The sequence below is a fragment of the Megalops cyprinoides genome, chromosome 2, assembly GCF_013368585.1.
Source record: "Megalops cyprinoides isolate fMegCyp1 chromosome 2, fMegCyp1.pri, whole genome shotgun sequence".
Classification (NCBI taxonomy): domain Eukaryota; kingdom Metazoa; phylum Chordata; class Actinopteri; order Elopiformes; family Megalopidae; genus Megalops; species Megalops cyprinoides.
The window spans coordinates 60,064,935-60,087,244 of record NC_050584.1 but is presented as its reverse complement, the minus strand read 5'-3'; the positions used below and the strand labels follow the sequence as shown (position 1 = coordinate 60,087,244).

General features: G+C 44.4%; 1 protein-coding gene across 1 annotated transcript in view; it reads right to left on the bottom strand.

Annotated features, from left to right (window-relative positions):
* The window catches only part of LOC118772560 (kinesin-1 heavy chain-like), a 33,268-nt gene extending 19,922 nt beyond the window's left edge, over positions 1 to 13,346 (bottom strand). Inside the window, exons 1-4 of the mRNA XM_036521002.1 lie at positions 12,939 to 13,346; positions 898 to 985; positions 486 to 559; positions 179 to 283 (exon numbers count right to left, since the gene is read on the bottom strand). Coding sequence (XP_036376895.1) covers positions 179 to 283; positions 486 to 559; positions 898 to 985; positions 12,939 to 13,064 — 393 coding nt within the window. The 5' untranslated portion in view covers positions 13,065 to 13,346. The remainder of the gene's footprint in view (positions 1 to 178; positions 284 to 485; positions 560 to 897; positions 986 to 12,938) is intronic.
* Between the last annotated feature and the right edge of the window lie 8,964 nt (positions 13,347 to 22,310).

The following is a 22,310-nucleotide window of genomic DNA, read 5'->3' as shown; positions in this document are numbered from 1 at the left end:
CAACAAGTTCTCAGACACAGCCACAGATCTCTCGTCCTTCTGTTCAATTATCTTCTGAAGGGCAATTCAACGAGATGGTAAATATGACAGTGGCATTTTAATTATACTGAACTGGTTTTATGAGGCACTGGCAGTCAAAGACATTTCCGTTAATGAATGTGAGATACGCAGCACTTGCCTTGATGTGAAACTCTAGGTTCTCATCCATAGAGTAAATGTAGTTAAAAATGTCCTGCACTATTCTTGGGATGATCCCCATTCCGTCTGAGTCATGAAGGTTTCCCTGAAAGAAAGCCATAAAACAACATTCAAATTTGGCACATAACTCACAGCATCATTATTTATAACATCTAAAAACAAGACCTCATGCAAAAATGCAAAAGAAACATGAAAAATGTTTCTATATAGTTACAGTTATGCACAGATTATTACAGTTACATCCTATTAAAAAAGGTATGCATAATACAAGATCACTTCTAATTTACCTCCATTGTGTGTGTTTTACCAGATGACGTTTGCCCATAGGCAAATATCGTTCCGTTATACCCCTCAAGAACATCTGTGGGAAAGGAAGGAGGCACAGGTTTACAATCAAACAGCCAAAGTGCACCGGGGCAATGCGTATTCCAGTTTTCAGATATATGCTGTAAGCAAAAGGCAAACTGGGTACCGAACAGGCTGAACGCGAGGCGAGAATGTGGGCGAGAATGTGGGCGAGAATGTGGGCGAGAATGGGGGCGAGAATGGGGGCGAGAATGGGGGCGAGAATGGGGGCGAGAATGGGGGCGAGAATGGGGGCGAGAATGTGGGCGAGAATGTGGGCGAGAATGTGGGCGAGAATGGGGGCGAGAATGTGGGCGAGAATGTGGGCGAGAATGGGGCTGAGCGCAAACCTACCTTTGACAATCTTCTGGGCACAGGCATTGTACACTTGCTCCTGCGTGGTGTTGGACTGGAACACTCGATCAAACACATATGGTTTCCCCTGCAGGATACAAGGAACAGAAAGACCCCACAGCTTAGAGACGAGTCGAAATACGCATACGCTAGGGGTGCACGGATCAACTACGGTCCGTCACACCACTGACATACGTACACTGACAATGACAATGTGCTGGGCTTGCAACCTGAAGGTTGTCGATTTGATTCCCAGTTGAGTATGACGATTTACCTGAGCTGCCGAATAGCTACCCATGTGCACAAATGGAAACTTGTGAAAATGTAAGCCATGAATAAGCGAGCCTGCCCACGACACGAACTGCAAGTGTAAAACAACGTGTTGTCCATGCGTTATGCCTTTTAGTTACAGAACTACAGAACTGAATTGCTAGGAAACGTAAGTTTCAGTATAAACACTGACTAACAGCAAGCACTACTCACTCACACACACACACGAACACGCACGCACGCACGCACGCACGCACGCACGCACGCACGCACGCACGCACGCACGCACGCACGCACGCACGCACAGCAATCAAAACACACAGAGAAACAAAGGGCCACTAACAGTAGCCGGTCTGCTGACCGCAGACATGAAATACTGACCACACAACAGGGGTAAAAGGAGCTGTTTATAATTAGGGTAGCCTGTGACAGGAAGGAAGTATGGATTAGAGGCCAATTAGACTTCCCCGAAATGCAGCATTACTGTAATGACCTGCCACCCCTGGGCCCTAATAAACCCCTAACAGCCTATTGGTTCTGTCAGCTCCGTGGCACAAAAAGCCTTCGGCTGCTTGCGCATTGTGAAGCTGCCATTCCATACTGTTCCTTTCACCCGCTAATTGCTATAAGTATCCCCAGCCAATATCAATTATGGACCCCGCGTTTCGGTCCAATTTGAGTGGACAGGCAAACCGGCAGCAGCAACCAAAGCACACCTGGCTTTAATGGAACGGGAAGGCACATTTATTTAATGACAAAGATAATGATGTTGAATGAGTGAAATTTCAGGTGAAGGTATAAAGAGCAGAGAGAGCAAGACTGAGAGGGGGGTCCAGTCAAACGAGCACAAGGGCACTAACACTAGCAATGTGGGCGGGGCACTGTGCTGCTTTCCCTCAGAACCCTGCTGCCAAATTTCCCAACTAGCTTTAGCGATCATATTTTTCCCCACCTGGAAGCAATTACACATCTAAAACACCACCATACCTCCAAAACAATACATATTCACAGTTCATTCTTCTCAGATGCACTTATAGTCGCACATGATTGGAACTGCATACCAGTATCAATGATTAACGAACTGCAACGCTATAATAGCCTACATACAACAGACCCTCCCTGCATCACAGCTACAAAGAAAACAGGGCTCTGATCTTGTCCGTTTTTCCATTTATTTCATTCAGTTGCACCGTACCAGTCAGTGAGTTTACCTTAACCATGCATTAAACCTATAGTTGGTTGGATTATCCTTGTTTCGCCCAAGTAAATCCCACTCCCATGTGATGAGTTACGATGACGTAATGTCAGACAGCTTTAACCTAAATGAACCATTTCAAACAGGATGGATGAAGCGTGTGCCCGGTACAGAAACACAAACAAAACCCTGCACAACACACACGCACAGATGCTCGCTGCATATTTGAGGTTGCAAGCCCTCATTAGTCAACTAAAATTATGCCTAGCAATGTTAGCTATGACGTTTGGCTAATTAAATCCCTGTATTTCAGAATTATGATTCTGCGAACACACACGGTTTCAAATGATAAAAATGGAGAACTTGCTTTTATCTTATGTTCTAATTTCTCCTAATTTCTAATGTCTCCTCATTATTTTCCAAAGAGGTGGAATATCATCCTTTGTTTACACTGACTGGTGAGACCGGGTTGTTGCAACAGTGCGTTTTCCCCTAAAACAGCCAAGAAACAAGAGTTGTACATTTAAGTTCAATTTGTGTTCCTTCCATTACGAGGATTTACTTGACATCTGTAACAAGCCGTTTGACTGGTTCATAACAACCCATGGTCTCTCCTGCCTTTCGTCAAGTAGAGAACCGCGTTTCAATGTTAGATCTATTATATCCTATTCTCCTAATAGGCTAATTACTCTCAACAACAAGCCACATATTTTGGCCATGAGACAGCCCCAGAATACACCAATTAGAGTTTAAAATTGCCTCAGTTCCACACGAGAGAGGACGTTTCCATCCCCTGCAGATTTCAGCATCTGCCCTTTGATTTATCGTTTCATCGGAATGATCACATACGTGCGCTTAGCTTGCGGCCACTGCCCAGTGCTCACTGCTTGGTGACACTATCAGATAAGTGCTTTCGCCACTCTGTGCAAATAATGGGGTCTGCAATGAAGGATCGCTGTTCAGAGCCTCCCCCCAGGCTGCTTTTTACATTAGCAGCGTCTGCTCTTGGGTTCGGTGCAGCAGGTAAAAGGAGTTCCTGGAAATGAAGGCAGACCTCTCTACAGATCACATGGGGACAGCTGTTACCCCCAGTATGCACAAGAGGGGGCAGAAGACAGAGGCCAGCTGAGTGCGCTGCACCCCAACCCCAGCACCGCCCCATCTCAACTACATTCCTCCACCGGTCCACCCGTTATTTGTACCAGACGAGGAGCAGACCTGAAAATCACGCCTTATAAAGGGTGTCAGAACAGGTATGACATTTTAAAAGGATTTATTAACCGAGCTGGTGTGTGGTGGACCGTGATTAATTTAATAGCTTTAGCCGTTAACTATTTGGCTAATAGTTTACCTGATGCAAAATGAATGGAATGTGGAACGCTGCCAGGTCTTAAAAGACTGTGTGCGAAGCATAACAAGAAAGGTCAACGTTCAGGGAAAATCATCAATCCAAATCAAGGTAAGCCACTATTCATATCTACCAGGTGCTCTTATGAGTAGAATATGACTACATGCATGGTGTAAGGGAACTTCACAGTGAGCAGACAGGGGGTATCACGTCTGCCAATATCACATGTGGTGCCAGCAGCGAGACGGCAGTGAGACGGCAACGAGACGGCAGCTGTGCAGACTCTGGGGAGGGGCACTCCTCACTGACACACCATTGCTCTGTGAGGGCAGGGAGAAGATGAGAGCGCTTTTTGTTCCCCCGCTAACCTCGTGCAGCTCAGCTGTCTCTCCGACACCAGCAGCACACGGACAGCCGGCGCTTTGTGAGACACACAGCACCGCCATGCTGTTCCCAGCCCCCTGCACCGTCACCCGGCCGGAGATCAGCTGGGTGGGGGTGGGGGGTGGAGGGTCTGTGCCCCGCCCTACAGGCCGCTGCCTCTCAAACTCGGTTGTCCCAGGATGTTGGTGGATCAGGGCCTCAGGCAGCAAAGCTCAACCTCACAGGCTGCGCTGGATTCCACAGAAGGCTTTCGGGCCTTCCCCATCCACAGGCCGAGCGGGGTTAAAGGCTTCACTCGGTGCTCGTGGGACAACTCAGACCGATTGTGCATCTTAAGCAGCTGCAGAATTCTGGTACGGATGCAAAATGCAACAACTGCTGCTACTACAAAATGGACTACTGCAAGGCAACCTTCAGTTTGGAAGCCTTCAACCCCCCCCAGCAGAGCAGAACTTTACCCTGTCTTTTCGGCTGACCGCTCAGCGTTAAGAGTTAAAAAGGCTAAACACACACAGAGCCAACACTGTGACTCCTGTATCCTGGTCCCTTTCAGCCGACATGGGTAATCCATGCAGCAGTCACTTCCCAGTTGGTAAACAGCCATGCCATTCAAAGTCAAACAGGAAGCTGGAGTGCTGTATAACCTGTAATTACGACCACAAACAATCACCCACACACGGCTATGCGACTTTCCTTCTGAAGAAGGCACTTGTTATCAGAGGAACATCAGTCAGCCCATATGTAAATCTCGTATTTGTTCAAGAAGACAGAGACACACCTTCTCCATATTTAAGTTTACTGGAACTCATTCGCTGCTTTTTTTCAAACAGCTGACCGTTGACTAAAATGCACCGTGTGCAATAAACACGTGATATTTCTCCACCAGAAAGTTAAAACGCAGGCCCCAAAAGAGCTGGGACGCGGGCCAGCCCGTTCGGTTCTGACCCGACTCGGGTCGGGCGCAGGGGTTGGCACCGCCCCGCTCCGTCCCCGGTCACCTCTTTTATCCTGCCGCGCTGTCATCAGCTGACCCGGCAGTCACGGGACTCGGAGCCACGGCAGCAGAGGAAGCATTAACTCCAGAAGGCTGGCCGGGCAGCCGTCCAGCAAGGCCCGGGGACACCCGGGAGTCGTCGCAAGAGTGCGGGGGGGAGGAGGAGGAGGAGGAGGAGGAGGGGACAGTGTGCAACAACCGACGAGTCTGCACCCAGCCCAGAGGCAAACACAGAACAAGTCTCTCACAGCGGGAGCGCACGTGGATGGGCACAGGTTCAGATAAATAAAACAATAAAACTGTTTCAGAGCGTCTGGAAGTCACCCTGGATAACAGCACCTGAGAAATGAATGTAATGTAGTGTAATATAATGCAATGCAAAAGAGTGGCTCTGCGTTAAAGCCACGGCAAAATCAACTGTGCATCACACAGTATGCCTTCAAGGGTCATCGTCCAATCAGCATGAGCAATGGGAGGTAGCTAGGGCCTGTCACTGTTTTCTGCCTTAGTGCTTTTTTTTGGAGCTGGGTAATGATGGCGTAAAAGGTCTGCCCACACTGACTGCATACAAGCAACCAACCATTTGACACGGGGGAGTACATGAAATGGTTGCCATTTTCAGAAACATCATCGGTAATGATCTTCGCATGATCTACACTCTATTCCGTGACATAACAGTCACCGGTGCTTCTGAGAAACCCTGAAAACATTGCCTTACAGCCTAAAGATAGGTTTACATAACAATTACGCAAGTACATACAAAAATAAAGACATCACATAAAGATACGCATCACTTTGCTCCAAGCAGGCAATAACAGCCAGCGAGAAATATTGAAGAACATTAACTGGGCCTGGCGATGAGCAATCTGCATACAGAAACATGGAAATTTCCCCTCTACAGTATCAGGCTCAGTGCTCCTCCATTAAGCTGCCGATCAGCCATGTTTCAAGGTGGCATTACAGTAGGAACCTGACGTCTAATCCTTTTTACTCAGGTTTGATTGTTCACCTTAAGAACTCGTTAACAGCTTTGAGATAGTTATTGCCAGTAAAAAGGACATTAATTCCCTTAAATCCCTTTAAAGCTGTATTTCTCCACACAATACATTCAAGATCTGAGTAAAAACGGGGGGGAAAAATGACAAATCAAAATAAGAGCCACAGAGGAGAGCTAATGTATTATCATCAGCCAATTTAATCCGTCTTCACTGGGGGTACTTTCACTACACTGCTCTTCTAATGACACCACACACTTCAGTCTACATTACAGTGAATATATTTTTCCACACAGAAATGTCCTGGTTACTGCCACGGGTAGGTTTATTCCTTCAAAGTGAAATGACCATTTTCCCCCCAGACCCACACACTTCTTAAAAAGCACACAGCTCCCTTGTGAGTTTGAAATGTATGTTTACATAATTTTTTTTTTTTATTTTAACCGGTACATTTTTTTTTTTAATGAAATATTTTCTAATGCAAGGGGAGATGACTGTGGAACCTCGAAAAATGAGAGTGTCCAATCAGCATCAGCAGTTTTGGCAGCTGCCCCTTGGATTTAGCTGCCACTCTCAAATTCCGGAAATTTCAACGGCATGAGCTAGGTCCAGCCGCCGGTTTAACCGAAGCTGAAACTCGACGGGGAAAACACACTGGTCTTTGTTACCCTTTTGTCTTCGAGTTCATTTCTGCCGTTGTAAGACGACAACACTCGACTGACACCCAAATGTTAACCGTTTCATGCACTCAGCAGAGAGAGCACACTTTGGCCAACTGCGTCATCTTAACACATGATGGTAGAAGATGCTGGAACCGGAGTGTGGGAAAATTTATTGAAGATCTTGCAACAATGGTGACAGGTGGGAATACATATCTCCTCGACTTATGGGAAACCGCAGCGATGGAACAGCCCTGACACTACCCACAAACTGATTTTTATCAGCGGTCCCTGGGCAGCCGTCAACCAGAAACAGAGACAAAGAACAGTACACCATTATAAAGTAGCATGTCTTCACACATGGAGGATGGAGCCTTCCACTGTTTTTCCACAGTGGAGGTCCAGCATGGTAGCAGCATCCTCAGGGGATTTCCATGTCCCCTCTGGAGGAGGGATGCGCTCAACACAGGAGAACTGCTGTTAACTAGCAGCACCAGCAGGGCTAACAGTGAGCAAGCTGTCAGTGGGAGGCCTATCAAAGAGAATCCTGCCTTTGCCCCAGGCTGTTACACACCCAAGGAGAGCCAGCGAGCCAATGTGCGTGCATGTGCAAGGTACGGGGGAACTCCCTCAGCACGTGATGCGAAGTCTAGGGGCAACACCCAGGTCTCCAAGTAGACCAAGAAAGGCTAATTCAGTCCATCAGCAGCCGGCACAGAGCAACCTGACCAAACTCAAAAACGCATTCTTTTAATGGTAGCTGTCTGCGTTTCAGCTTAGTTCCTGCCGCTGAAACAATTTCAACTTTCTTATGAACTGCTGTTCAGTAAAACACAATGACTCACAGATAATTTGGCTTACATGGTATGACCAAGCACATGACATGGCCCAAAAATGTGATTATCAGAGTCTGACTTTGAAACTAATCCCACAGGGATTCAAAGTCTGAGTGTGATTTTCAAAGATATCAGGGTCAGCCTCATGAGATGTTTTTTTCCCTTATATACTTGCCCTGTACTGCAAACACAGCCTGAAGGCTGAAGCAGAAATAGACGAGACCGGGTGGACTAACAGAACTTGTATGGGGATCTTGTCAGTGAGAGTGCTTTTTCCTTCCAAACATCAAACTTTATATTAGACTAGAAACTGAGGTTTCTGCTCAATGACAGCATTTAAGTTTCTCACTGAGGCAGTCAGATCACGGCACAGCCAGACCCGCAGCCAACAAAAGACAAGCTAAACAGACAAAAATGCATCCACTGCCTAAACGAGACAATGACAAGATGAGTCATATGAGTGATAAGAGCTGGAATGGTGACAAAATTTTTACTCTTACCACTCTGGAAAGCTTTAGTTGGGATGAGGTGTGTTGTGCATGGGAAATGCAATTTTTCTTGCAAGGCTTGTGCACGACATCAGGTCCAGTGTGATTTCTGAAGTCACTGAACTGTCCTATAAGAGACTATAGGCCCAGAGGACAGCGAGGGGTCAACTGAGTCCAAGAAAACAACACAACTGGAGCGTTAACCAGCTTTGGAGTCCTTCCAGGACTTCCAGTCCTTCCATTTCTGAGACAGAGCGAAAGAGTATGTCAGACACAGCTTTCCCTGTGCAGGTGGAAATGACTTTCCACCGTCATCCATTTTATGAATGACTTATTTCCCTCCAATAAGAAATGCATAAGACACCACCAGCCAGTCCAGCAGCGATTAGCTCTAACCATGACCCTCTGAAATCCAGTGGACTGGCAGACTCGGCACACAGCTGCTGCGGGAAAAGGAGGAACAGACATGTGCTGCCTCAGCCATGGGGGCAGGCCCAATCCTCTTTACCACCGTAAACCACAGGCCTTCGTATCGTGGGACGTTTCACAGAGATAAGGCACACACGAAACCCACGTCTGAGCGCATGCAAAGCACGCAGTGGGTTAAACAGGCACGGTCCCTACGACCTACGGTGTGATATCAATCTCTGACTGCCGGAGAATAGCAGCAGGAAAGTATTTCAATCATTCCAGCCCATAAAGCCTCATCTCTGGTGAAGAAATATCCTGCAAGGGGACAAAACGAGATGACTGATTTACTTCTTGTTTACAACCACCTCTACCTGCGTGGCCCGTCAGGGAAATACCACAGCCCACAGGAGCCTGAAAATGACTAGTCTCTGGGCTCGACCGCAGACTTAGAATCTGCTTTTGACATGAAGCAGCTGGAACCTTCGCCGAATCGCCAGATTACCAACCCAACACACACACACACACACACACACACACACACAAGCACCAGTCCCACAGCCGGCCAGTCTCTGGTTGGCAGAGAGGGCAGGGGTGGGCAATCTGTTGCCAGGAGAGACGCGAAGGGATTACCCGGCAGAAGCGGGCCGTGGCGTGGAGGCCCGGGGGTTAAAAAGACACGTTGTTATTAAAACAGCAGCAGCAGCAGCCACTGAACAATGAGTGAAGCCCAGAAACCGTGATGTGCATTCACAGACACAAAGGGATTCCAACCCAAGCCAGCACTAGCTGCGGACCACATTCCCTCAGCTCTGGAAGTAGGAAATGAGCTAACATGAATCTATTAAAAGACAAGGCTGAACAAAGAAATATTCCACTAGTCAGTGCATGCACCAATGACATGACAGCCTCCCCCTGGACTCCGCCCACCCCTCTAAGTATCAGAGGCTTTGCCAGTGATAACACACCAGTCATAGCAACATGGGGGTCCTGAGGCCTCTATCTGACTGGTACAATATTCCCATGCATTTGAGGTAATATGGACAGACTTGCTGTCATAGTTTCCATAACTAATGAGATAAATTATGAGTTGTTCTTGAGCAGGAGCTAATCCCCAGGGTTTCATTTTACTGGGTCATATGGTTAGTGAGAAGAACTCCAGAACACTTTTGCTCTGTAGAGCTCTTTCTGTGAAGTGTGATTTAATAAACCCAGGGGCACAAGCCGCCACAGAAAATTCAAACACTGCCACAGCGGCGAAACTATACTCTCCTTTGTTTCCTGATGCGTATTCAGTAATTCTATGCCCACAAAGAGAATTGTGTCCCATGCAAAATTAAATGTCTGACAAGCCTTTTTTTTACCCTCTCTCTACACTCCTTTACTCCATTGTTTTTAAGCGGACAGTAGTCTGAAAGCAATGCCATATCTGAGAAATCCCCATATTCTGTGGAGAATTGTACAGGGAAAAGCTGTGCCTTACAGCTGCTGTGCAGTTAGAAATTTCATTTGACAGCCGTAAGATAAGATTAAAATAAAGTGGCCTTCCACTCAAAGGTGTCACTTAATATATGCACCCTGCGAAGGAAAAGCATAATGAAAGAAATACAAACCCACCAAGACTAGCTGAGGAGGTGCTTATTATTACTTCAAAAGGGTATTTTACGAGAGGCACAAATCGCAAAAACTGAGGCAGCCATAAAGCAGGAGTACATTACCACTGGCTGGCACGTACACATAATATCTCTAATTTCAAAAGAACCTGAGTACCTTTTGCCAAAGGACAGCAAAGTCAGGAGAGGGGACATTCTGAGTCAGAGGAAGTCCAATGAGAAACAGAGCGTAAGATTGCTGCAGGTCATCAGCTTTCTCGAAGACTGGCTTCTCTAAGACTGTCTCTGTCAGCCCAACCCCTGACCCCAGCCTGGCAGATACAAAATCTTAACCTGTCCTGCTAGAACATATTGCCAATGTGTGAATATGCTCAGGGTTGTGCTTTACACCTTATTGAGCATAACTGCTCATGACTGAGTAACTACATTTCCACCTGAGGACACCCCTACTAAGATTTCACTCTGTAATTCTGTCATACTCCTGTCAGTAAAAAAAAAAGCACAGACTTTAAAAAGAATACTGCATTTCCCACTGAAATTAGTTTTGCCTAAATAAAACATATTCTCAGTTGTGCAGCATCGAGATGCTGAACGCATTTTTTTTACGTCGATAATTTAATGTGTCAAGACTGTATTTTCATTGTTTCTTCGTGGAGAAACGAGGATTGACTGTAGGAGTTACATCAGCACTGCAGGCCTATGTCAGTGCTAACAGCTAAAGTGAAACAACAGTTCAAAACCAGAAACAGAAACCTAGATAGGCGTATGCGTGACCACGTATAACTAAGCGGTATCCACATATGTATGTTACTTCTAAAAACTATTTGTTCACGTATAAGCGTTTTATGAAGACACTGCGGTGGCTGTGGCGATATGTTTATTAATTCATGAACTGAATGAAAAGCTACTGGCCGTTTCATGGCAAAAGACACAGCTTTATCCCCGGTATCATGACCAGTTTCATCCTGAAACTGAACTTCTTCCTCTGGCCCCGAGAATTCACATGGTTCTGATTGAGCCACACTGACTTCCATCCTGTTCTCCGGCGTTTTGAGCAGCAGCGTTGATAATGCTCCCTGTAGAAGATTCCTGCACAATCGTGCTTACATTCGCAGATTTCACAAGTTTACTTTTTTATTGTATTTTTGTGGGTCATTTGAGGTTTTCAAGACAAAGTGTGTAAGCCATAGCTAAAAATACTGTGCGATTCCTGACTGCGGCTAGCAACAGCGACTTACACTCGTCCCTTTACAATGCACTGTAATATTGACGAGTGTGGTTACAGCTCAAAAACAGCTTGCAACACCAGTTCATCAGTGTCGTGCCATTTCTGCTGAACTTCAAAGAGGAGTCCTTCTGTAGATAACTGTCAGACATTTGAAACATTATAAGACTAATATACTAACCTGACAATGGCCGTGACAAAATTAACCATGGTAATTTCACGAGAAAGCCCCAGTAAGCACTTCTTTATTCGAAGCGGACCAAATCTGCATTACCCTGGGCGGGCTTGGCTAGGTGTCTGGCTGTTAACTGCGTGCGTATTCAACATAGCATAGCATACCGCCACATTCTCTCGATTGTGACCACCTAGCTACCCTAGCTAGGTAGGTACAGTCTTAATTCTTGGAATACAAATGAACTAACTTTAACTACTTTCCAGAAAAGTTAGTGTGACCTTGCTGGTCACGTTGTCATTACCCTCCAAGCTGGCGAGAAGGGTGTCAGCTAGCTGGCTAACTGGCTCACGTTATCAATGAGACCCATCCTTCTCGAGTTGTAGCGAGCAATCTACAACTCATTACTGATTATTATTGACTGGTATGGCTAGTTGTATTTTTTAACGTTAACCAGATAAAACTCACCTGTTACACGCCCTATTTTTACTTGCCAGCTAGCCAACGGTAAGGTAGCTAAATATTATTGAACTGTTAACGTGATCTGGCCACACAGCTTCGAAGCAATGCAACTAGCAAAGCAATGAACTGTAATTAGCAATACAGTGCAATCAAAAACGCGCCCTAGCAACCGGAACAAACGATTTTCGATTGATTCATTACGTGGCAGCGCTATCGTTAGCTATCCGAGACGGCGAGGATCTACGACGTTGTTGGCCTTGCGCGTCTTTGTTTTGAACCGAGTGGACACAAAGTAGCTAGGCCGTGAACCTGATCTAGAGTCTTAACCATGATAAACTCCCATTTGAAATGTTTTATGAATTTCGATCAGGTGGATTTCTGGCTCGACAATGTAGTAATAAGTTGCAAGCTGACGCATATTTCACATAGCTAAGATACCGGTACGTACCAACCGATGACCATGCTATCTAGTTAGTCTAACTGATTAGCTAGCTAGCTAGACTCCGCCTGGATGTAGTTGAGCGTCTGACTAATAAGTTTATTAAAGCTACGCTAACTAGCTAACGCTGCATCCGGTCACTTCAACACCAATAATTATTCGCCTGGCTATCTCAGTTAGCCCGATTGCTGCGATAACAAAAAAATAAACAAGTCACACGATTCCCTTCGTCGATTTACCTAATGTTGCTATGAGTAACAGGCGGGCTAGCAAGCCGCCAAGCTAGCTATCATACTTGTGAGCACAAATGCTTTTATTGCTCACTAAAGTTAGCTATTGCGGTGATGTGTCAATGTGGGCGGACAGCGCATAGACACTGCCCTTGCCTGTTAGGCTTTGTACCCCTCGAAATATAGCTAGCTAAGTTAGCCAGACAGCAAGCTAACGTTAGCTGTTCATTCCAAATGAGCTAGCTAATATTAGCCATCTATGCTATACCAATAGCACTTAGCTGGCTAGCTAAAGAAATTCCCGGTGCACTCGATAAACTTACCCCGATGACAACGTTGTCCTCCCCTTGAAATTTTGGGATGTATTTGTCCCCCCTGGTCACTTCTGAACTGTTCAAGGGCCTGAAACGGCACATCACTTTAATGGTGCACTCTGCCGGGTCCGCCATCTTCACCGAGATCTGGGATTAAAAACCCCAGTACCAACTAGATCCTGGTCAGGAACGGCTCCTGGCAAAAAAGCAAACGGAGGCCGCACCCCTTTTTACTGTCTGTTGGGTGTAGCGCAAGCGATCCCTCCGTTGGTTTATCAGTATTGCGTGTCCCCCTTTTCTTCAGCGGACGGGAATCACTTCCTCTCCAATATGGCAGCCATGGTACCGGCGGATCTCTGGATCGCCCTCTCTCCTCACTGTGTCGGTAGGGCTCTAACGCCTGGTGACGTCCATATCGTCAGCTCCATCCAACCACAATGCAGGCTAGGAAGACCAGGCAGTCCAGCCACTGGAACGCAAGAGGATGTCCACTTTTGGGAATGAAAACGTAACGCGTGAAATTCGTTTTTACCAAGGAAGTAAATGAACACTCACTTATTCCATTCCACTAGAGAACCAATGGGACGACTTGTCCTAAATGTTAAGGATACATCACTGACTCTTAGACCGTGGAGTGATCATTTCTGTTCTGGGTGTCCTGGAATCCACTCTACAGGGGGAAAATAATATATCAGACCCTTCTGAACATGGGGATAATAGTTTTTTTATATGCAGTCAACCAAAATGTTGCTCATTGTATTCAAAAGCTTGATGTTCATACCTGTTGTCCCATCAGATAAAAAAATATTGTGCAGTGTTACTACTGTTTGATCAATGCAGGCAATCAGGTTTTCCTCAGCTCACTTTATGGAGTCTGTTCACAGGGAGCCAGTACATTTCCCAGGACCTCCATACAGCTGATGGGGTTGATGGAACTCCTGTAACACTAAGCAATATGGTGTATAATTCATAGTGGTATTGAAATTGGGGGTGAAGGCTTATGTAGACATTATAAATCCTGTAGATATCGTAAATATGTACACACACACACACACATTGAAATCAATCATTTTAAAAGTTTCGTCCTCCACAGAAACTGACCAATCACGTGATTGAAACACTCACTGTCTGCCTATCAGGTTCCTGTTTGGATTCTGCAGGGAACACTCCCTCAGAATGATGAATCAGCATAGATAGAATTGGTGAAAGCACTCCTATTTTCCACCCCAACATCCTGTGTAGGGCATCTGATTACTGCTGTCCTAAAATGGGACAGAAGTCAGGCAGGGTAGAGTTGGTGTACAGCAGCATTCTTGATATCTGAAACACAGCCAGTTTGTTGAAGACAGCCTATGAGGCAGTGCTTTTTGTGAAAGCCCAGACATACACCTACTGGATTTGGTACCATATTTGCCTGAAAAGAAGGCAAGCTTCAAGACAGTAACATAGAAAACAGAGTGGAGGGATATACAGCCTAGCTCTTGTATAGAAGTAAATATCTCTAAAAAGGATTCATATTTACTGTCCGGAGTTGATGCACATCAGAGACGTAACTCTGTATGCCTTATGGAAGTTTTTTGAGTGACAGTGACTGATGTTCACCACAAAGCTAATTCATTCTCTGCCTCCAATTCTAAGTCCCAGACTAGGGAGAAGATTCCAATGAAGCCTGGTGTGGTATGGAAAGAGAAACAGGGTTTGGCTGGGCTGGGCTGGGTAGAAATAGACAACAACTGTTGGCTCAAGGTCTCTAACAGGCCATCCACACAAATTTACTTTATACCCTATACTGTTCAGAAATATTAAACCGAATGTAACGAGTTAGCTGCACATGCTCTAAGCATGCCTACATTTTCACTGAGAAAGTTATATGTAATTACAATTATGCTAATGTGTTTAATTTCATCAGAGCACCCAGATGAAGAACTTATGCAATACATTAGCAGAGCTATAATTAAATTAAAAAAAAAAAACCTTATTGAAACTTCAATCTGTGTGGAAGTTGCTGACCAACGCCCTCAGTTATCAGAATGATTTTTTTCTTTTCAGCTGGTAAATTGTCCTTCAAAGTATCTCCCACAGAAGCTGTCTCGGAAATGAAGAAAACCAGTGTAATTTAAAGAGAGCTGACATCATCCCACTGGAATTCTTTACATCTTGTTTTTCTGCCGAGAAACAGAAAGCTCCTGTATTCTTTATCATTCTTGCAGTGTGAAATGTATCTTTCAGACAAAGCGTTTATTGCCCTGGACAGCTCTCTCACACATGATAGCAGTTTGTGACTGCAGGGTATTAATCCAGTCGAGCAGGTTCAGGGCTGGGCTCCACACTGCATGGTGTTTCTCTGTACCACGGCGATGCTGTAATAGCAGGCTGGAGCCTTTGGGGCTATTTTTAATGACCGAGGCCAGCCTGCAAGATGCAGCCACACAACTGCCACCATTTCCAGAGGAAAAGGAGCTACAGCTACCCTCCTGCAACAAAATTTCACAAAGAAATCAGTGACGTCAACTACTTTCACAATACGTGAACTTATCTCTTTGTTGTACATATCATCAGAAGACTATTCATTCAGTATTCATTTGTTAGATAAAGTACAAAAATATCATAATGTGATCTGTAATATGAATAATGTAAATAGAGCATTGTGTACTCTGTAATGTAAATAATGTCATGGAGTTTTGATGACATCTGTTGTTTTTCTTGGCAAGGGCAGTAAAATGCAAGGAATGGCCCAGAGCTATACACTGATCTGCGGTAGCTGAAGATCCTTAATTAGAATTTAAAAGTCCACAAGTGCAGCTTATTACCTGATGAAGTCGTTTGTATTGCTGGCATGGTTCTAGAGAGATGTCATTGGATAAACACTTTTGATCCCTGAACAAACTGGGTTTTGCATATAAGCTTTCCCATGAAACCCAGGGGCCTGACCTACAATCATGTGGTACAGTACAAATAGATTTGTATGGCCTTTTGTCATAAGGGATCCCACAGCACTTTGCAGAAAATGGGAAAATCACCTCCTCTACCTTTCATACACCCAACAGAGACAAAGAAATCCTGGCCCCTCCTCAGGCTTTTTGAATTAGTACAAAAAACAATATCCTTAGTTACTCCAAGTACTGTGATGTTACACGCATGAAAGAAAGGGTCATGTTGTAATAGAAACACAGGGCCAGACATGTACCCCTTTGTGTGCCTGTGATTTTGAGTACCCACCCATACCTGTCAAAAAACAACCCAGTTCTACTTATTTTGTTGCCGAGAACAATGCCGCATGAAGAACAAACGAAACTCATTTGGACTGTGGAAACCGAAAACCAGTTCTACAGCTTGTGAAGTTACACATCTCACTGTGTGTGTGTGTGTGTGTGTAGCTCAGAAATGGTGCCCCTAACAGAGAGGCTCATTATCAGAACACAGCGGGTTGTGAAGGTGGCTAGTTGTTCCAGATCCCTGCTGCGGAGGCTATCACAGGCTATCTGACTCAGTTTGTGACTACTTAAGGAAGTAACACCAGGGTGATGTGCCACCAATCTAGGATTCAGAGAATTTTTCAAGGGTTTCCTGTTTCTGAATGTGGACTAATGCATTTCAACCCACTGAAAATGCAATGCTGCAATGGGGGTTAAGGGAAATCAAACTGAGGTTGGGTCATGCCTGTCCTACCTCCAGTTATCTGAAGATAATAATTACATTTAATGAATAGGAAACTATTAATAAACCTCATGCATGATCTCAATATGTCCAACGCAGAAATAAATGTCAAACCTACCAAAGTGCAAGTCTGAATAATAATAAAAAACCACTGAAAATTATATTAGCAGACACTCTTATCCATAGCAACGTACCACTTTTGCATGTAACTGATTTATACAGCTGGATATTTACTGAGGCAATCAGCAGCAGCCTATCTGGGAATCGACCCGGGAAACCTTTGGGTTATGAGCCTTGCACCTTACTACTACACAGTACTACTGCCCTAAAATAAATCAGTTTTGTTCTACCTATTGTAGAGAGGAGATTAGCATGCCTTTGATGTAGTGCAGTATGAAATGCGGGCCTTCCTCATACTGTCAGTGACCACACAGGAACAAGTGGTCTTGCCTGTCCCCAGACACTGTTCTCATCTCTGTCCTCACTGCAGAGATCTGGATGGTTGGTCTTCGTCGCTCGGCTCCATACCAACCCTTGGTAACGACGCACTAAAGCTCAGCTGGAACCAAGGTCCGCTGCTACTCCTCTGCTGGAAGAGAGAAACAGCATGCCACAGATGAAATGCGCCATACCTGCACCATCTAAAATATTAATCAAAGCTCATTCATTTATTTAAACTGAATACAGCCTTATGCAGTTTTCACTTTGATTTCTCTTCGCCCAAATGAACAGTGCCCCCAAGTGGTTATTATAGCTATTTACAGGGCATCAGGGCATGAAGTATTTGTAGACACACTTCAGAGTATGATGTGACAGAAAACAAGAGCACACATACATATACACAGATTCAAGCTAATGCCTATGTCTGACAATGTGGGAATGGAACTTAAATGTGTATGTGTGTGTTTACTCAAAAATATTTTTGACCAATATTTACTATGGGGGTTTATTAGAGTATAACTCAACCAAAACTCAGGAAACCGGAACTTTTTTTTTTTTTTTAGAAACAAGAACTGTGCATAATAAAAGAACAACAATACTGTAAGAAACAAATATTGAGTACAGGATAAAACAACACTGACGTGGCCACTGCTCAAAGCCCACGAGTGTACGGTCCATTCAATTCACAAGGTCTCTCTCCCTGTTCAGGTCGCACAGACAGAGAAATGTGTGGGCAGTCTTTATGGAAACTGCACCAGAGAAAACAGCATTCAGAACGCAGATGCTTGTTATAATGTTTACACACTCAAGACTACCAGACAGCCCCCAACACATAATAGCCTCTTAATCACAGTGAGCATGTGCACAGGCCAATTAGCCAGACAGTCCCACTGGCGTTAATTATACAAACAACAATTACGACAAAAAAAAAAGTAATGATACATTACATGCCTTTCGGTCTGTCTCTTTGCCCAATCCAAGCTCACCATTTTATCAGCAGTCATTAGGCCATCTGCACAGTGACAAAAGAGGCATCATTAGTTGTCAATGGGATGTGTTCTGTACGTTTGACATATAAAGATCTGTGAAATGTACAATATAACAGCAGCCGTTATAGCATTCTCAATTATATTCTCAGTTCATTCAAACATTCTGTAATTGGCTAATCAAAAAAAAGAGAAGTACCTTTGATCTGGAACTTGTTCAGTTTTTACTGCTCTAGAAAGACCTCAAAATCAGCCTATTTGCTGAGGTAAGGAGAATCACACTGTTATACTTTGTCTTTCAGGAGTGGAAATCATTGAACCAGTCTGCGATATAATTTTAGAAACTTTCATTCTAATCCAAATAAACAGAAAATAAAGTGCAGCTGCCAGAATTATTTCACTGTGTCTCCGCTGAGTATGTCATAGAGTGGAGACAGAGACAAGCTTTATTTGGGCATTCGTTCCACTGGATAGACTTTACAAGCTGTAAACAACTGAATTGTTCGACTCCATTAAATTCAGCACGTCTCCTCCAGCAGCGCCCCTGTTCTGTTGACTGCCTGAGAGCTTAAGACAAGGCTGGCTCTCGCGCTGAAATTTAATTAGAACAAGCGTGTCGCTCTTTATTCGTGGTACCTGCACCCAATGAATAATGAACCGGACTGACAGAGACAACTTACTTCCAGCTCAGAGCTTGTGGCTGTGATCTAACTCCAGAAAGGCCCTGTGTTTCTGTGCTGTCACAGGTGCCACTGATGAAGTCGTACTTCCCCTCCCCCTCCAGCACTTCTCCGGATGACTCACAAAGGATCATGGGAAGGATAACCTGTGCCTGGGAAAATCGTCGGAATGTTAGAGGGAGGTTTGTGAGATGGAGTTTGCAGACAGTCCCCATGTAGTTATCTCAGGCTAGCTGAGGTGTTTTTACATATTTCCCCTGAACTATTTTGTGTCAGCCATTTTCTTCAGTTCCTCCACCCTCCATCATCTTTACCTCTGTAATCTATTTCCTTCTGTTCTGATGTCTATGGTAGAGTTGGGTACCTCTTCCCAATGGCCAGATGTCATCCCTTCCTCAGACTTTAAGCCAAAACAATATTGTCCAATGATGTACATAATTTCTTAACAAATGCCGCAAACACTGTTCCTTTTTTTCTGGAAACCTCTCTCTGCTGAATGTGTAACCATGGCTGCAGTGCAGCTGCCTGTAAAAAAAAAAGGAATCTCCCTCTCAAGAAGATGAAACCATTTTTAAAAGCAAACCTACTACATGGGTCTTTCTTTAGGAGTAGCTCCATTACCTTGGCCGTGGGTCCAATCGCTTGTCACGTTAATGACTATTTAAAAAAAACAACAAAGAGCTGGTGCATTCAGCTTCAGACATTCTGTGAACTATGTTTCGTGAAAGACACACTACACTGAATTCGTAGGAAAAATATGTTCATTAATGGCAGATATTCCAATTGATTTTCCCTCACAAATTTTATTCGCCGTCGCTGCGTATTACACAATGAAGTGCAAAACTGGAATATTATTATCACCAAGCAAACAAGCAAATTCAATATTCATGAACCACTTTAGACTTCTGTCATCAATGATAGATAAATGAACAACACTTACCATCAGTTCAGTTAAGCGGCCATAATGCCGAGTTCAGGAGGAGACAGGCGTCATAACTGATGAATCTCGCAGATCAAAGCCACTGCGCTTTCAGAAAGGGAATGTGTGCTGACAGCACATAGGGATCTGAGCAATTGCATGAAAGGAATGAATTTAAACCCCCACAGCTTTCGTCAAAAACAAGTCAAGACTCAAGGTAAGAGGACTTCAGACCACAAAACAGTACACTTGTCTATTACAACGCAAAATCAATTTGAGTCACTATACGTAGGTACCATTTTTTTAAATAAGAGTGATAGGGTACAAACCCATTACCAGCTGATGCCATCGATGGTATTTTAACTCCTGAGCCAGTAATGTAACAGATGAGTAAAATCTCTATATGACACACAGTTTAAATAAACATTACATGTGCCCACACACACACAAACACGCATTGTGAACAACTAACACATTTAGCCACATGGAGTAGGCTTTGGATTCCTCTAAAGTTTCTATAGCAACGCATTCCTAATTTCTACTGCAGATATGAGAGTTCTCCTACAGCTGCTGGCATAGCAGAGGTTAATTGACTGGCCTTTGGCAACATCCACAGAGACAGATCAGAGAGTACTGGTGCAGTATCACATCTACTGCATTTACTAACCCACCAGATAGGACTGAGTCAGATCTTAACTCAGCATTTCACCCATGCAGCCATTACAATTATTACAGGAGCGAGCAATTTGCCTTTAATTACAAACCTAATAGGCAGACTGGTGCCCCTCTGTTGGGACCAAAGTTGAAAATACTGACAGCCTCTGTAATCAGTAGGATCTACCTGGAGTATGGACCACCATACACCAGTGACACAAGTCAAGTTCACCCTACCCCTACTCATTCTCACAAGCCACACATATACACAATAGAAAAGGCATACATCATTAAGTACAGATATTAAAAAAAAATAATTGGAATGTTAGTCAGCTTTACATGGAACGGCCCATCAGTTCAATCTCATTCAGTGTGGCCTTGGTAAAACCATGTTGAGGAACTAATGAGAAACTGGACAATGCCCAGTCTTCCCCATTTGATCCATACATTCATTTATTCTTTCTTATTGGTGAAATGTTGATTATTTTCAAGAACTCTCCCTCAGCCTAGACTCTACGAACTTTACCACCAATAACACTGTCAAAAGCCTTGGTGTAATGCTTGATAGCCAACTATCTTTCTCCTCTCAGGTGGCAGCAGTGAGTCGGGCGTGCAGATTCTTCTTCTACAACATCTGAAGGATCTGGCCCTATCTCACTACATATGCAACGCAGCTCCTAGTTCAGGCCCTGGTCCTCTCATGCCTGGACTACTGTAACTCCCTCCTTGCTTGCCTTCCTGCCTGTGCAATCAAACCTCTACAACTAATCCAGAATGTTACTGCGTGACTTGTTTAAAATCTCCCTAAACGTAATCAAGTGACTTGTCTCCTCACCTCACTTAACTGGCTTCCTGTCATCGCTTGCATCAAGTTCAAAACCTTGGTGCTGGCATTCAGGACAGTGAATGGGACAGCCCCTTCAAACCTACGACCGCTTTTCAAACCCTATGCTCGCTCAAGATCGCTGCACTCTGCATCTACAGGGCAACTGACTGTCCCAAACCAACGGGGTCGCTCTTCTCAGACACGATACCTGTCTGTACTGATCTCTCAGTGGTGGAATGAACTCCCCACAGGGGTTAGGACAGCAGAGTCACTGGCCATCTTCTGACACAGACTGAAGACCCACCTCTTTTACATTACATTACATTATATCATTTAGCAGTCACTCTTATCCAGAGTGACTTACAAATAAGTGCATCACTCTGCTAAGAGTAGACATCGTAAGGTATTACAAGAGGTCAAAGAGTTCTTCAGACTGCGTCTCAGTCCCACTTCAATCCCTACCCCCTAACCCCTACTACCTCTAGTTTTTATTTTATGTGTAGTATTGTGATGTAGGCCTATTTTTATTCTGTGTTCTAGGGACTGTTGTATTGCAGTATAGTTGGCTTCTGTCAGATTGCACATGTTAACTCGTGGTAGGGCTTGAATAGTGTTTAGCTTACACTCACTAGTCTGGGAGTGTTGTTAGCCTGGTCTGACACTGTTGCTCGTTTAAATTTGAATGGATACGCTTATGTTTTATTGTGACGGAAATCGATCTGGACAAGAGCGGCTGCATGTAAATGCATGTAATTTTGAAACAAGAAAGATGAATTCATGTGAAAACAGGCTGTAGATTTGCAACAGTTATATTTTATCTACCTACTTTTCGTAAAAACATATGTGCACGTAATGGTTTCGTAAATACTGGCCGAAGCCTCAAAGGATGAGAATAACTGAACATATCCTGCTATCGATATGTGAGGTGACAGACCAAGACCTGTGAAGGCACTTGCTAGCTATCAATCTCTACCACTAGATGGCAGACATGCTTTTTTACTCCGCCTGTCCTAAGACTCCTCTGGGCAGATCTGACAGCCGCTGAGAGCATATTGACATGACAATCACCTGAATGCACCTGGTATTAATGTTTCCTCACAAAGTTTGAAAAACGAATTCAGTTGTTCTCACTTCCCAGTCAGCCTCTAAGCTCTCAATTAGCTTCACTGGCCTTGCAATGTGTTTTTTTTTTTTTTCTTCAAGGGAATGTGGTTTTTT